A 15874-nucleotide genomic window follows, 5' to 3' on the forward strand; every position below is an offset into this window, starting at 1 on the left:
AAAACAAGGCGCCATGCATGCATGGGAGGGACCAAATTAAACCTCCAATGTTATGGTTGATTAAGGTGGGAAATATGGGACTGGGGGAAGTGCGGACTTACATGAGAAACACACGATCGACAACAAGTAAAACTTGGAGATCAATTAATGCAAAGAATTAATGACATACCGCGTTATAGAAGATTAAATATGTGTTCACAAATTATATATAGATCATGTGTTTTTTTTTTTCAGGAAATATTGGGCCTAACTAGTTAATTACTCGCACCACCAACCTCATACATACATACATATATATATATATATCTACACACACTGGCAGTGATTTAACATGCTAATCACGTTTGCCACGTTTGTCTAATTGAAAGAAAAAATAAAATTCTTAAAATTAATGTGTCCAAACAACAAATAAAGAATGACTCCTTACATACAACACAAAATCTTAAATAATTGAATTAGTTGTTAGTTCACAATCATCAAGATTGAAAGAGTACATAAGATTTATTAGTAAATAGCCTAATACATAGGAGCATAAAACCTAAAATGAGTAAGCATCTATGAATTTTCATCTTTCTCTACTTCAATAAGAAGAGTTTGTTCCAACCGCAGTATCTCCAAACATTTCCTTTGGGTTGATCATCTGTACGTGAAAGATCAATTACGATCACGTGTTAAAACTTTGCATGGAAGTTTCAGCTCTACAAATTAACCATATTTGACGGTAGAGGTCAATGTATGCATGTCATGTTACTTCCAACCATGCAGAAGATGTAGTGAGTTCGTATGAAACAAATCCACCCTCTCTATTCCTGCTCTCACGTTTTTTTCATCATTAAAGTAAAAGCCTCTTATATTTTGGAAGCCCCAAAAATATTATAATTGTAGAAAATCATTTTATCTAAATGATTTTAGTTAATTGAGAATATTATGAGATTTAAATTTTGTTAAAAATTCTAATTATTTATATGGTCTTACTTTCTTAAAAATATTTAGCAAAACTTCATCATTTATTTAATGATGAAATATTTGTATTTTATAAAGTAAAGTTGATTTTAAATGTATGATATGATATTTATATTTTAATTATTTATTTTAAGTAAGTTTATTTTCTGTGTTTTAACCTCCACTGTTGGATCAAATTTGGAGACTCAAGATGAAGGGTTGAGTAATGAGAGTACTTCAAATATTCTGTGAATAGTAGTGAAAAGGTAATGAAAAATTAATTATATAAAAGCCAAGTTTAAACTTATTTACTTGGCATTTTTCCCGCATAAATCGACATAAAATCGGTTTCACTCTTCTCTTTCTCTCCTCCCTCCCTCCCTCCCTCCCTCCAGCCGCATGCTCCTCTCCCTCTCAATCTCTCTTCTCCTAGGCTCCTCCCAGTGCCGCCAATCACAATTGCCAGGTCACCACCAAGCCCAATCACCGGTGACATTACCCATGCCAATCTCCTCCCCACAGACCTCTCTCTCCCCTCTCCCCCGCAACAGGCTAAAGCCCGTAGCCCTCTCTCTTTCTCTCCCCTTGATTTCCCTCCACCATGCCGCCGTGAGCAGCTCCTTCCACGAGCTTCGATGGCGACCTTTTCCCCACGATGCATCTCCTCGATCTGCCTCCCTCTCTCACGAAGCCTTTCTTTATCTCATAGGTTCTTGTCGTCGCATGGCCTAGATCCGCCGCCTACAGCCCACAACGCCACCACCAACCCTCCACGGCACCTCCTCTACTCCTTCATGCCCAGCTTAGCCTCTACCTCTCCTTTGCTCTATTGTGTGGTGATTTTATGATGATTTAAGGTGATTTTGTACAATTACTGTGATTTTGTGATTGGCAATGGCGATTGTGATTTTGTGATGATTTATGGTGAGGTTGTGTTGTACTTAGGTTGTTGTGAGGAAGATAATTGATGTGAGGTTGTACAAAGGGACATAAGTGGAAGAAGGAAGTGTCAAACAAAACTACTGTTCATTCATATTCATCCATCGGTAGGCTCCTTTAAAATTTAAATACATATGTCAACCTATTTATATTCAAACATATCACAATGAGACCCGCAAAACATTACTATTCACAGATCAACTCAAATTATTTGAGATCACCTCAACATCCAAACGGAGGCTAATGGTTCTAAAGAATGCATAATTACTTCTTTAGAAATTCAACCTGCTCAATCCGATCACTACGTTTTTATTTACGTGTTTTCAAAAATAAATATGGAATTCATTATACGTATGATTGAAAATGATAAATATATATCTTAAATATAATAAGCGCCAATAAGCAGGTTTTGTCCATCTCTTTTTTCCGATTTTATCCTCCATTTTCAATTCGTTTTCCCACTCTATCCTTCATATCTGTTGGTTGTTGTTTGGTTTTCTTGTCTTTCTGATTTTCCATTGAGATTATCTCTTCCACAGCTTTTTCATCAGTTATACTGAGAGCTTTTTATATTTGTTTTCCCTCTATGTTTTAGTTCTAACATTTATACCGATTTCGCCCTTACTTTTATATTTGTTTTTCCTTTTTGTCCTTAATTTTTCTTATCTTCTGTATGCATTTTTACAGTTTTACCCTTCATTTTCTTTTGTTGCCGTGTCCTATAACAATTTATTCCGATTTTGCCTTCCAATTTTTATTCAATTTCTCACTTTGTCCTTGACTTCTACTACGTTCTGATTTTTCTCGGGTTCTGCCAATTCTTTTCTCCAGTTCTTATCTTCTTTATCATCGTTTGCACCGATTGCACCGACTCATTTAAATTAAACATTTTTCTCGATTTTGCCCTCCACTTTCTATTCATTTCCCGTTGTCCTTGACTTCTACTACGTTATGGTTTTCTCTTGGGTTCTGCCAATTTTTTTCTCCAGTTGTTATTTTTTTCCACCGCTTGCATAGCTCTTGTCTGATTCTATTTTTATTTTTTCCCACCGCTTATGGCTTAGTATAAAAGTGATTGTCCTCTTCTTTATTTTCTATTACTTGCTATCTGATAAAATTTGGTTCTCTCATTGTTCTAACTTTACTAAATTTCTTTCTTTGCTTTTGGGTTCTGAGTTATTTGTGAAATTTACTTCTTCATTTGTGAATTTCAGAATCAACTCGGTACGCTTCTGTTTGCTTTTGTACTCAGTTAAATATGAACTTTTCTATGCTTTCATGAAATAGTACAAACACATACATGTTAAAAAAAATTTAAATTACAAACTAAAAAAAAAAATTGTGCCTGAACAAAATTGTCAAGAAAATTTACCTTTATAATTTCAAACCCAATACTTACAATCTAAAAAATTATAACGTAAATTCATAACATAATAGGCATATACATGACAAAGAAAAAAAAATTACAATTACAAATAATAATGTAAAAACTAGAAATTGCAACTGCCAAAAAAAAATTCATCTAAATAAAGTCGCCAAATATTTTGCACTTTGACTTATTAATATCTCAGATAATAACATCTCAAATTTTAGATTTAAGATAACAACAAAAAAAAGAAATAAATCTGCACATCTGACAAACAAACAATATTAACATCTCAGATTTCAAATTTGAGATAATAACAAATCTAATATGTGAAGATGTGTTGAGATCTATAGGGAAAAAAATGCAACAGAAACCAACATCCATTGATTTATGTACAGATTCACAATAGAAGAAAAAAATAGAAGTAAATCTGCACATCTGACAAACAAATAATATTAACATCTCAGACAATAACATCTCAGATTTCAAATTTGAGATAATAGCAAATCTAATATGTGAAGATGTGTTGAGATCTATAAGGAAAATAAAGATCAACCGAGAGGCAGAATAAATAAGAATGAAATCTAAACAAGTGGAGCCCGCGATACCGAATGACCTATTTTGTTGAAGATAAATTGAGATGCAAAAGTGGAGCCCGAGATCTACTTCATTGTTGGTGCTTCGCGCCATGTGATTCATTTCCAGTGAAGTATGTTCCCACGACGTAGCAACCAAGTTCCTCATGGAATCTTGAATAGCTTCGTGGGAAAAGTCTTTCAAAAAATCAACTTCGTTAGTAAAAATAAAATAACAAATTTGAAAGAGCCAAACGGAGTAATTTGTCCTGATTGAGATCATTCGTTACTGAATGATTTTTGCATGGGAAAATTGTTTATCCTTGAGCCCTTTTGTAGTAATGAAATTTTTTTTTGTCTTTGGCGAGTTCACTTTCGAGTCAATTAGCTCCCTTTTTTTATCTTTTTTTTTTTCAGACTATCGCTGAGTAAAATTCATGCAAATGGCGTGGAAAATAATGTGTATGGCAAGGGGCCCTCTGCGTAGTGTGCAATTGGCTAGGAATACCTCATCTGGTGAGCAATTGGCAAGCAGAAATTTGTGGGTGAGCAATTGGCGAGCAGCACCATGTAGGAGAGCAACTGGCGAGGAACACTTTGTGCATTGTGTAATTGGCGAGGAGTATCCCGTGATTTAGCAATTGGCGAGCTGCACCTCTCGACGAGCAATCCATACATGGACAACTGAAGTCCTTGTGGCGAGTAAACCCACTGTGGCAAGGAAACACGTAACTGGAAGCAACTCGTAGTGGCGAGGACCACTAGCAAGGAGCTTCAGTGGAGTTATGGCGGCGAGCACTATTGGCGAAGAGCTTCGATGGCGAGTTAGATGGCTACTGGAAGTGAGCGGCAAGCTACGGTCTAGCAAGCTACCTCATGTGGTGAGCAATTGGTGAGCAAAACTTTGTGGGCAAGCAACACCGTGTGAGAGAGCAACTGGTGAGGAACACTATGTGGGTTGAGCAACTGGCGAGCAACACTTCGTGTGGTCAGCAACTGGCAACTGGCGAGCGCACTTCGTGTGGATAGCAATTGGCGACTAGCGAGTAGCACCCTTGTGGCAAGGAAACACATAACGGGCAGCAACTTGTAGTGGCAAGAACAGCTGGCGGGAGCTAGAGTGGAATTATGGCAACAAATACTAATCGAAAAGAAACTCACTATGGTGAAGGAACATATGACTAGCAGCAACTTCGTGGCGAGCAAACGTTCATAGCGATAGAAGACCACGACGAGTTAGATGACGACTCACATTGACCTCTTCTGCTCATGGTCGCCACAGGAGTTCGTACAAAACCATTCTTGGCACTGAGGAACATTGTGACGCTAGGCAACGAGGGGACGGCGAGGAACACTGTGACAATGACAGAGAATGCGATAGGTGCCTGGCGTGGCCGTGGATGTCTCCACGAGCTCACAGTTGGGCTTGGCTGGTGAGCACATTGTGGTGTTGGCGTCAGACAACTCCTATAGCGAGTTTCAGTGACGGTGGTGAAAGCTGACAGTGAGGGGTATCACCGTGGTCGGGAACAATCATATATGCAATAGAAGATGATAGCAGGCTGGGTGGTGGTCGAGTTGTTTTCCTTGAGGTACTCTGCAATGTGTTCCTAGTGCTTGCATGGTGCACAATGTCCACCGTGTGTTGCTACGACGAAGCTCGGTGGCAAGGAACGTCGTTTTGATCGAGGACCACCTTCACTGTTGGTAGAAAATACCGACGAGGCAGGTGGTGGTTGTTGGTTGCTTCAATAGCTCACGCTCATAGCAGGAGGTGCAGATCTAAGCCCGTCGACGCAGGGCTGGCGGCAAGCTAGCCGACGAGGTCTGCTTCCTTAGTCGAGGACCATCTTGCAAAAGAAAGCACTGACCATTCATCTAGCAACTGTTGGTGGCTTTATCATCTCAATGTCAATCTATATGTCTGTCTGGCTTGTTTCCAGGCTTTAGGCGGCGACGCACCAAAATTTTCCATTTGGTGCCGTTCCCAAAACAATTTATTTTAGAACTTGTAGCTAAAATAAATTGTTGACATTATATGTTTGTTATGTTTCAATTTGAAACAGTCAACTTACTGTCTCGAGAACGGTATTAACACAGAGTACATTCAGCTTGTTTCAAGTGAATAAATTGAACCACACAAGACCGATGAATACATTTACGTCGGTGCTCCTTATGATGAATGCAACCGACTTTTATAATCGTCGAGCATCCCAACAGGGTATCAAAGCAGCCAAATGGGTTTTACTCCTCGTTCTCGTCGTCCCTATTCACACCAGAGTTCAGCAGGTTGGCTGAATGAATAGCTATGTACCCACATACATTTTTGGCAAAGATTAGAACATACTAAATGTGAATACTAACAAATAATAATCTCTTTGTTAATTTAGATGTCGAATGTATTTCGGAGTGTATGATGTGGCTACATAGCTATCCATTCAGCGAACCTACTGAACTCTGGTGTGAATAGAGACGACGAAGACCAAGAGCAAAACCCATTCGGATGCTTTGATACCCAGGTTGGGATGCTCGACGATTATAAAAGTCGGTCATATACATCTCAAAGTTTCATGTCAAGTTCATGTTATGCATTTATTTATCTATAGATTGCTATTATTTGTGGTTTACTTGTATATGTCTGTGATAATCTGTTATATGTTGACTGCTTAGTTGCTGAGATTTTTTGAAATCTCACTATGATAATTTTCACTACTATTCCCCACCCAGAATGGTAGAAATTGTTACAGGCTTGGACGAGAACCCTAATGACCAAGCAGAAGAGCATGCCACCTCATCTGGAGAGAATCGTACCTAAGATGGTCATGAGCTCGCCTGAACTCCCCATCTTAGAGCACCTGGAAAGTATTGATCAAGCAATCACCGAGATACTACAGTTTATTGAGAAATTCAAACGGTTCAACAATCGAAATAATGATCAGACATTAGAAAAGTGAGTGAAGCCTAAGCCCTTTTGATGGACACAAAAAAAAAAAAAAAAAAAAGGACCATGGGAATAAGAATAAAAGAAAAGACAATGAATTAGGTTTTTGTGAAACAGTATTTGAATGGTCTCTGTGTTTTGTAACCATCAAAATACTTATCGCTCTTGTAATATATACATGAAAAATATCTATACATAGTTGTGACTTTATTCTTATAAGTCATATTATAGTTATAAATATTATGCAAATGGTGTGTATAATGTGTGTTGTAAACAAGAAAAAAATTCTAAAAATATAAACATAATTTTGTCCATTTATAGTTAAAAATTTGAAACATAACAAAATTGATCAACATGGCAAACGTACAGCGGACGTTGCCCTTTACTAGTATGTATATATATATATATATATATATATATATATGTATATGTATGTAAGATAAAAGAATGATATTTTTTAATTTAACTTCCTGACATAATTAATGATTTAATTTACAAGGACATCAAATTCACGAAGAAGAGAAGATCAGTGCCAATGATTGACCAATTGGATGGACCGCCACATGATACTTGGGCTTTTTATAGTCATTGGGTCAGATTTCAGTAGCTTAGCCCAACTTAAGGTTGAGAGCCCAATTATTAAAGAGTATTGTTGTTTGTCATCTCCACACATCACTTTTTTTTTAATTTTTTTGATTTTTTCTTTTTAAACTTATTTAATTTTTCAACTCATTATCTATATACTACATATTTAATAAGAGAAAAAAATTAAAAAAATATATAATATATGATATGCGGCCCAAAATGATGAATATAATTTTTCATTACTAAATCCTAACAAATACATAAAGACTGTTATGCATTATTCATTATCCACTCTCACATTTTACATTTATTTATATATATATATATATATATATATTTTTCACTGAGCGTAGCCCGTAGAAGTGTTTTTAAGGTTGCGTTTGGATGTTAAATTGAATTGAGTTGAGTTGAGTTGAGTTAAGATGATAAAATATTATTAGAATATTATTTTTTAATATTATTATTTTGAGATTTGAAAAAGTTGAATTGTTTATTATATTTTGTGTTAAAATTTAAAAAAAATTATAATGATGAATTGAAATCAGTTGAGAGGAGTTTAGGTTCCAAACGAAGCCTAATAAGACGAGTTTGGGGCATTGAATAGTGGCGAATTTTTCTAAATATATAAATGAATGAACAAGACGATAGTCATTCGTCACCGCCTTGTATTTCTCATTCCTTGTTTGGTTACTTAGAAACTGCGAGAAGGATAAATGAACCGAAACTCCCAACTCTAAATTTCATTCTTCTTTTTATTTTCTTGTACTTTTCCATCGTTCCGAAGCCAAGTAGTTAAACCCAACTCCAAATTGGCGTATAGTCCAACTATTCTACGTTCTTGAGGTGAGTTCATTTTCAATCAATTTGATCAATTCTACATAAAATCTCTCCTTTCTTTCTAGGTTTTCCCGTCGACCAAAAGAGTTGTGAGAAAAAAATTCTGTTTTTACAGCTTTGGTTATCGTATTTGAACGTTTTGAGTTCAATAAAAGTTATATTTTTCATATCACAAGAAATTAGGGTAAACCGTCAAGTGGGTACCCCTTAGATCAGAAATCCACAGAATCATACACATTTTTCTCTAATGAAAATATCTGTTCAGTTCAGGTGGTTGTTCCTCAAAAATCAAGCTGCCAATGTTGACCGCAAATATTGTTGCCACCTCGAATCAATTTCCACTAGGTATATATGATGACTACTTCCTGTAACTTAGCATAAAAATACATTGAGTTGATATGTTTTCTTTGGATTCGAAACTGCGAAATACAGTTTTGTTTCACCATAGTTGAAGTGTTCAACAAATTGAGTGGGGAATATAGATAGATTTATCTTCAGATAGATTGACGCCAAAAATGTGTTAACTACTTGCATGTATAACACTCCGACGGTGCAATTTGCTTTCGTCTGCCGTGAGTTCATGAGACTTTGGTGCGAAGGATATATATTTTCTTGAAATTGATTATTTTGGTGGAGTAGAGGAATTTTTCACACACAAAAATATGGTCATTTTTTATAAGTCTTTCCATTGATCGTATGATAGAGATTTTGATACAAAAATATGGTAATTTTTTATAACAAAACTGCTTGTGTTCCAGTTTCTGGACTCATTATTATGTTTTGCCAATGGTTTCTTCAATTTCTCTCTTATATAGGTGATATTATATCTAAGATTGTAAACTGAACTACTTCAATGCAAACCGTTTAACATTTTGTTAATTGGGCCAAGTTGTTGTCAAGGGTGCAAATATGACCAGGCAACTTGGTGCTGCACCAATCTTGGTCATCCTTTAGCTTTACTCCACGGATTGAATCAGATGTGTATATTTGAGTGAAACCAACCCAAAGCATTTGCTGGAGCCAAGTCTCAAGTGGACTGAATTAAGCTGCAACAATTTTCAGGAATTTCATGCTTTTGATTTACCCCTTCTTTTTCATGTTAATGGTGAAGATGACATAAAAGAAGAGAGAATATATTGTCCCACCCTTGGTGTATGTTTCATTTATGCCATCATTCCTTTTGCGGTCAGTATCCTAAGATTAACCTCATTTGTTTTCTCAAACTATCTCATCTCATCTAATCTAATCTAATCATTACAACTTTCCCAAACTCCCACACAAAATACAATAAACAATTCAACATTTTCAAATCTCAAAACAAAAATAATATTAAAAAATTATATTCTAACAATATTTTATTCAACTTTCATCTCTTCTCATCTCATCTGTGTAAACAAACGAGGCCAGATTGATTGTCCTTTTTTTTTTTTTAGACAGTTCCTCCTCTTCCTACTATTTTCACAAGTTTCCATTCTAGGGAAATATTGCATATTTTTCAAGAGAACTCTTGTGCATAAATTATTTAGAATGACACTCACCTGTTATTTTTTGTGTAGTGAAAAGAGAGGGTCAATGCAGGGGGCATACTAAGCTTACTAAATCTAATCAAGTGAAGGCTTTTTTCATTCCATTTCAAGAGTTCAGTGGAAAAACGCGACCACTTGAAATTGCAAGAGCAGGACCGCTGGGGCTTGGTGCACAAATTTTGCCTATTGATAAAAGAGGACCTACTATTCATTCAACTCAAAGACAGTCTGCTTCCATACTATGCCATTCCTCGTTGGTAGGTTTATTCTTATCTCCCATTTCCTGCCATATATGCCTTTCTTGTATCATACTATGATTGAACTTACTCCTTTGAAATCGTTTACCTATTAAAAAAAAAAAAAACTTACTCCTTTGATATCAATTATATGTTCAAGCATAAACTCTGCAGATCACACATTTGTTTATTGTGAAAATAGCAAGAAGCAGAAATAATCAATTATTCGTTGTTACCTGTATACCAAGATTCACCACATTCTAACACTTGGTGAGGTTATTTGCATGCTGTTACATTAGGCGATAGCCCCTTACAGCTGCTCTTTGGTGCAAAGCCTAAGTTTCAGGGCTTTTGAGGAAATTTTTATGTGTGATTATCTTACTTTATATGCAACTAAGAATTTCCCTGGTATCAGTTACTGCTCAGCTGGTTTAGGAATGTCTCAGTATGCAAGTATTTCTTGTTGCTTTTACTTTGACAGCAACTTAGAACAATAGTACAAAATCAAGTTATGGATGAAGCTATCACAAAGCATATAGACCTTTTCTTTTATGTTACTTTATTCATACATGCTTGGAAATGAAAAGGACCAGGATTTTAAGGCTACATTTGTATATTGAACTGAGCTCAGCTAAGTTGAGTTCTTTGTGAATAGTAGTGAGTTGAGTAGTGAAGGGAGTTATGTGGGACCCATCTAAACTGAGTTTAAAGTATGTTTGGATGTTAAGATGAGTTTAGTACTTTTATGGAAAATTGAAAAAGGTTGTGGGTCCCATGTATAAAGATGTTTTAAGTTGAAAAAAGTTACGGGTCCCACGTGTAAGAAGGTTTTGAGTTGGGATGAGTTTAATAATTTGAGAGTTGAGTATTTGGATGTTAGACTCAGTTTAAAATTAGATTGAGTTCAGCTAAGTTCAATAACCAAACGGAGCCTAAAGCTTGGTGATTTGTTCTTCTATCTCTCCTTTTTTTTTTTCCCGAGTCCCACACAACTGCTGACATAGCAAGATTTGGATTATAAAATAAAGTTTAAACGTAAATTTTCTTGCAAATCAAATCATGCGATATCATGCAAATATAATTTTTTTCCTTTTTCTTGAAATGTCATCTTGGTTCTTGTCCAGAATGCAAGATGTGGTGCAGAGCAAACTCAAACTGTGACACGGGAGGCACCAACTATCACTCACATTCCTGGTAATACCCTGAATCATTGGCTGTATTCCTATATTCATTCAGTATCGCTTTTGAAGTTCTCTCTTTTTTTCTGTTTAATATAACGGAACTTTGGTTGTCCTCACGGTTCAATTTCTCAGATCCTTTGAGTAACCTCAAGTGTTACCTTAAGGATCTCATTGCGGGATCTATCATATGGCTTATATTGATCTGCTTAGTTTAGTAAGTACTGGATTAAGAACAATATCTTGGAATGAACAATAAGATATGCTGAAAATGGGTGCTTCTATCATCGGGGACACCTAGTTTCCAATTTGGACAGTCCTTGGCAATCATTGTTGTTTTGCATTCTCTCTTGAGTTTGTTGGTAGAGGGCGTTCCTTAAATCAACATGTAAACGCACATTTTTTTTAAAGTTTATATGATCTTTTGTTTTCTTGAATTTCTGTGATATGTTGTTTCAAATGGTTTTTAATAGTTAGCTGCAACTTCAGGCAAGGAACAGTCGCCTCAACTTGATGATGGTGGGTCTGGATTCCCACCTCGTGATGATGGTGATGGCGGTGGTGGAGGCGGTGGAGGTGGAGGCAACTGGTCTGGTGGATTTTTCTTTTTTGGCTTTCTGGCCTTTCTAGGCTTTTTAAAGGATAAGGAAGGTGAGGGGCCTTATCGTGATGAGAGAAGATGAGAGAACGATTAGAAATTAATATTAGTTTTGGCGAGTATTTTGGCGCAGCGTTCTTTCTGTATAACTATCATAGATGGTTTTTGAGTCTAAACATGCCAACTTTGTCATAATTAGAAAAGATCAGTTCGAGTTTTATTGGCGTATTGGCTGTGTGCAGCTTTAAAATAGGGTGGTTTACTGGTTTGCATGGACATAACTCTCTGTCAGACTCAACATGGTGTTTTCTTCTTCATGCCTCTCTTGACGGCGAATTTTCAGGTGTGGTAATTGCTGCAATTTAGCCCTGTTAATTTTATTGAGTTCTCGCGACCTACTATGACTGGAATTCTACCCAAGCGAAGGTCTCAACCCGGCTAAATTTTGTCAAGCCTAGTGGATTCAAATTCCTAATCAGCTTTGGTAGACTCGTGGATGGCAAAAAAAAAAACAAAAAAAAAAAAAAAAAATCCCAACCAATGAGAAATTACTGGAAGAAACTGGGAACTGAATGAAATTCAGAACTACTTCTCCAGTCTCTCGACATATCCAATAAAAAGGACTCATTTTGTAGATGTGGTCCATATGTTTTCTTCGAGGTGTCAGAATTTCCATAATGAACCTGCTTCGAGGATTCGTCCCATTAAGCCTGGCAGTACGGAAAGTGAAAGGTGTTTGGCAAGCGAGAGTTCTCACTATTTTTTTTACTTATTTTTTTTAATTATTTATTACTTTTCACTTATTTTTTATTACTATTTAATATTTTATTATTATTTTTTCATTACTCTTTTATTATTATTTACAAACATTCTCACTACCCAAACCAAGCAAAAACAATATTAAAGACCGGCTGAACTATAGGTATAGAGAATGAATAGCTACTCTCTTATTACTTATTTATTATTCTTTTAATATTTTTTTTAATGATTAAAAAAGTGACTATTAATAAAATTATTTAATTTTTTAATTTTTTTAATGATTAAAGATGTTAAAAAAATACTTAAAAGAAAATGATAAAAAATAAAAAATTTCAAATATATTATAAGTAATAAATAGGTAATAATCCTATTACTATTAGAACGTGTTTTTTTTCCGTACATTTTTTTTCATAATATATACAACAATGGAAACCAAATATGTATAACTTATGAAATCCATCCATTTCAACTATTAGACTAAATGATTTTCTATTGATTTTTGCTTATAAAGTAGCACTAATTCAATGGGAGTTAGAAGTGGAAAGTGGGACTTTGGTAAACACTTGCATTATTTCAATCCATTTAACTGTAAGAGACATAAACACATATCTAAGTTCTATAATATTGGTTTATGAGGCTGCTTCTGGGCAAGTCTTGAATCAAGAAAAATCTACTATTTTTTATAGCTTAAATACCAGCTCAATTGACAAGAATAAGATAAGGGATGCTGGTGGGGCAATGATGGTTGGATCTAATGAAAAGTATCTAGGTTGCCCCCCATGGTGGGAAGATCCAAGTATCAAACATTCAGAGGGTTAAAGAAAAGAGTATGGAGGAAGGTCAACAATTGGAAGAATTCTGTTCTGTCAGCAACGGGGAAAAATGTGCAAATTAAGGTAATGTTACAAGTTATTCCAACCTATGCAATGAGTGTCTTTTTGCTCCCCAAAAAACTTTGCAATGACCTGAACAGTATACTAGCTAAGTTTTGGTGGGATAATCAGAATTCCAACAAAGGGGTTCGCTAGTGTAACTGGGAGAGACTGGGCAACAAAAGTAGAAATGAGGTCTTGGTTTCAAGAATGTAGAGTGTTTTAATATGGCTTTGCTTGCACAGCAGGGGTGGAGGTTAGTGCATAATCCTAACAGCTTAATAGCTCGAATCTTTAAACAAAAGTATTTTAGAGATTCTTCCTTTTTACATGCTAAGCTGGGTGGCAGACCCTTTTTTATTTAGAAGTGTGTGGAAGGCATTAGAATTATTAAAAGAAGGGATGAGATGGAGGGTGGGGATGGAAAAAATATAAAAATATGGGGGGACAAATGGCTTACAACCATCTTCCTTTTGTGTACAGGCTCTTGTTTCAAGACTAAATGAGAATGCAAGGGTAGAGGAACTAATTGTGCAGGATGGCAAGAAATGGAATGAGACATTAATAAGATAGATATTTGGGTTGGAGGAAGTGGAACAAATCCTGAGTTTGCCCCTGAGTAAATTGAACTCTAATGATAAAATAGTGTGGGGACCTTCTAAGAAGGGTCTATTTTCGGTGAGAAGTGCATACTACCTGGAGATAGAGAGAAATAAGAGATTAAGAGAGGAAACTTCAAATGAGTGTGATGATGATCAAAGGTGGGTCAGGATTTGGGAGTTGCATATATCAGAGAAAACAAAACTTTTGTTATGAAAAGCTGGAAACAATTTCCTTGCCACAATGAGCAATTTGATGTCTAAGAAGCCAGTGGATAGTGACTTATGCCCCATTTGTAAACATGAGGTGGAATCTACTATGCATGTGCTTTGGCATTGCTCTGCTGCCAATGATGTGTGGATAGAGTCTTTGTTCAGAATTCAAAAATAGAGCATTGCATAAGACAATTTGCTGACTTTGATTGAAAAAATTATGTAGAAGCTGACCAAGAAGGAAATGAAGGAGGTGGCTATGATTATGAGGGGATTATGGCTAAGAAGAAATCGGTTTGTTTTTTTAAAACAATTTCAAAAATCTTGGCCAGGTGGTCAGGACAACAAGGAATAAAATAAGGAATTTTCAGGCAGCTCAGAATATGGATTTAAACAAGGCATCAAGTAACCTTGTAGATAAGCAACTATCAACTAGAAACAAAGAAAGATGGGAATAGGAATAGTTATAAGGGATGAATGGGGAGAAGTTCTAACAGTCTGTTGTGATTAGAAGAAGTATGTGCAGCAACTAACTATAGCAGAATATATGACCCTCTGGAAAGCTATGGAACTGGGTAGAGATCTTGGTTTCAATAGAGTGGTCTTCGAAGGTGATGCATATGCTATTGTGAAGGCTGTAAATGAGGAGTGTGAGGACTACCCTGCTTATGGAAGCATAGTTCAAGATGCAAAACAGATGCTACAACAGTATAGAAACTAGAAGGTGCAATTTGTCAACAGAAACTCGAATGAAGTGGTTCACATTTTAGCAAAGATAGCTATTAGTTTAGAGTCTGAGAAAGTTTGGATGATATACCAAGTTGTATTTCAGAAAGTATAGAAAATGATAAGGAATGTATGAACAATATTGATTACAGATAAATACAAATTGATTTTAATTCAAAAAGAAAAAGTTCTATAATATTTAATATTTATTATCATTTAATATATGTGAAAAGAACAACAATAAATCTAATAGTCTAATCCATAAGTTTTATCACTCTCCAAACGTGAGATTTTCAAATTAGTTTGTTGCCAATAATGTTTTTATACTATACTCTTATCTTATTTTCATCTCACTATATAAGATGTGACATATTTATCACTATTAGATTATATATAATTATATAATAGCATATCATTCAATGTTAATAAACATATCACATCTTACATAATGTGATGAAAGTAAAATAATAATATAGTATATAGAATGTGGTGAGTAATATTTGGTAGTCATGAAAACGGTGCCGTCTGTCCAAATACACACGTATCAAATCAACATTTGACCCTTCATATATGTAAAATATAAAAATATTATATAATATATTAGTATTAATAAATAGAGTAATTCTACGTACAACTGTAAAGTGCGTAAATGTCACGTAATCATTTTAAAATATAGTAGAGTTCACTATTAAAAATTAATTAATTTTTATATAGATCTCATATTTTATTTATTTTTTTTAAAACGATTACACTACGATTGTACAAATCACAGTTATAAATATATTTTTTCTAATAAATAAATAAGACATCCTCCCCTCTATTCTCTCTCCTTCGTAACCTTGCCTTTCCTTATAATTTAAGAAAAAATATATTTATAATCGTAAATTATATAACAATTGTGTAATCATTTTAAAAAAGGTAAATAAAACATGTTTTTAATAATATTCTCGTAATCATAGAGAATGGTTACGCGTAATCATAA

At 35.1% G+C, this 15874-nt stretch overlaps 1 protein-coding gene across 2 annotated transcripts; it reads left to right on the plus strand.

The window, feature by feature from the left end:
- Nucleotides 1-7946: 7946 nt before the first annotated feature.
- Nucleotides 7947-11951, plus strand: LOC121235896. 2 transcript variants are annotated; one of them, XM_041132325.1, is made up of 5 exons: nt 7947-8191; nt 8451-8530; nt 9742-9968; nt 11072-11141; nt 11615-11951. In XM_041132325.1, exons 2-5 carry the CDS (start codon nt 8485-8487, stop codon nt 11806-11808), a joined length of 537 nt encoding a protein of 178 aa, XP_040988259.1. In that variant the 5' UTR covers nt 7947-8191; nt 8451-8484; the 3' UTR covers nt 11809-11951. The 2 variants fall into 2 exon arrangements, with proteins under 2 accessions (XP_040988259.1, XP_040988260.1); XM_041132326.1 differs by having other exon boundaries at nt 8456-8530.
- Nucleotides 11952-15874: the final 3923 nt, after the last annotated feature.

This window comes from Juglans microcarpa x Juglans regia, chromosome 6D (genome assembly GCF_004785595.1).
Source record: "Juglans microcarpa x Juglans regia isolate MS1-56 chromosome 6D, Jm3101_v1.0, whole genome shotgun sequence".
NCBI lineage: Eukaryota > Viridiplantae > Streptophyta > Magnoliopsida > Fagales > Juglandaceae > Juglans > Juglans microcarpa x Juglans regia.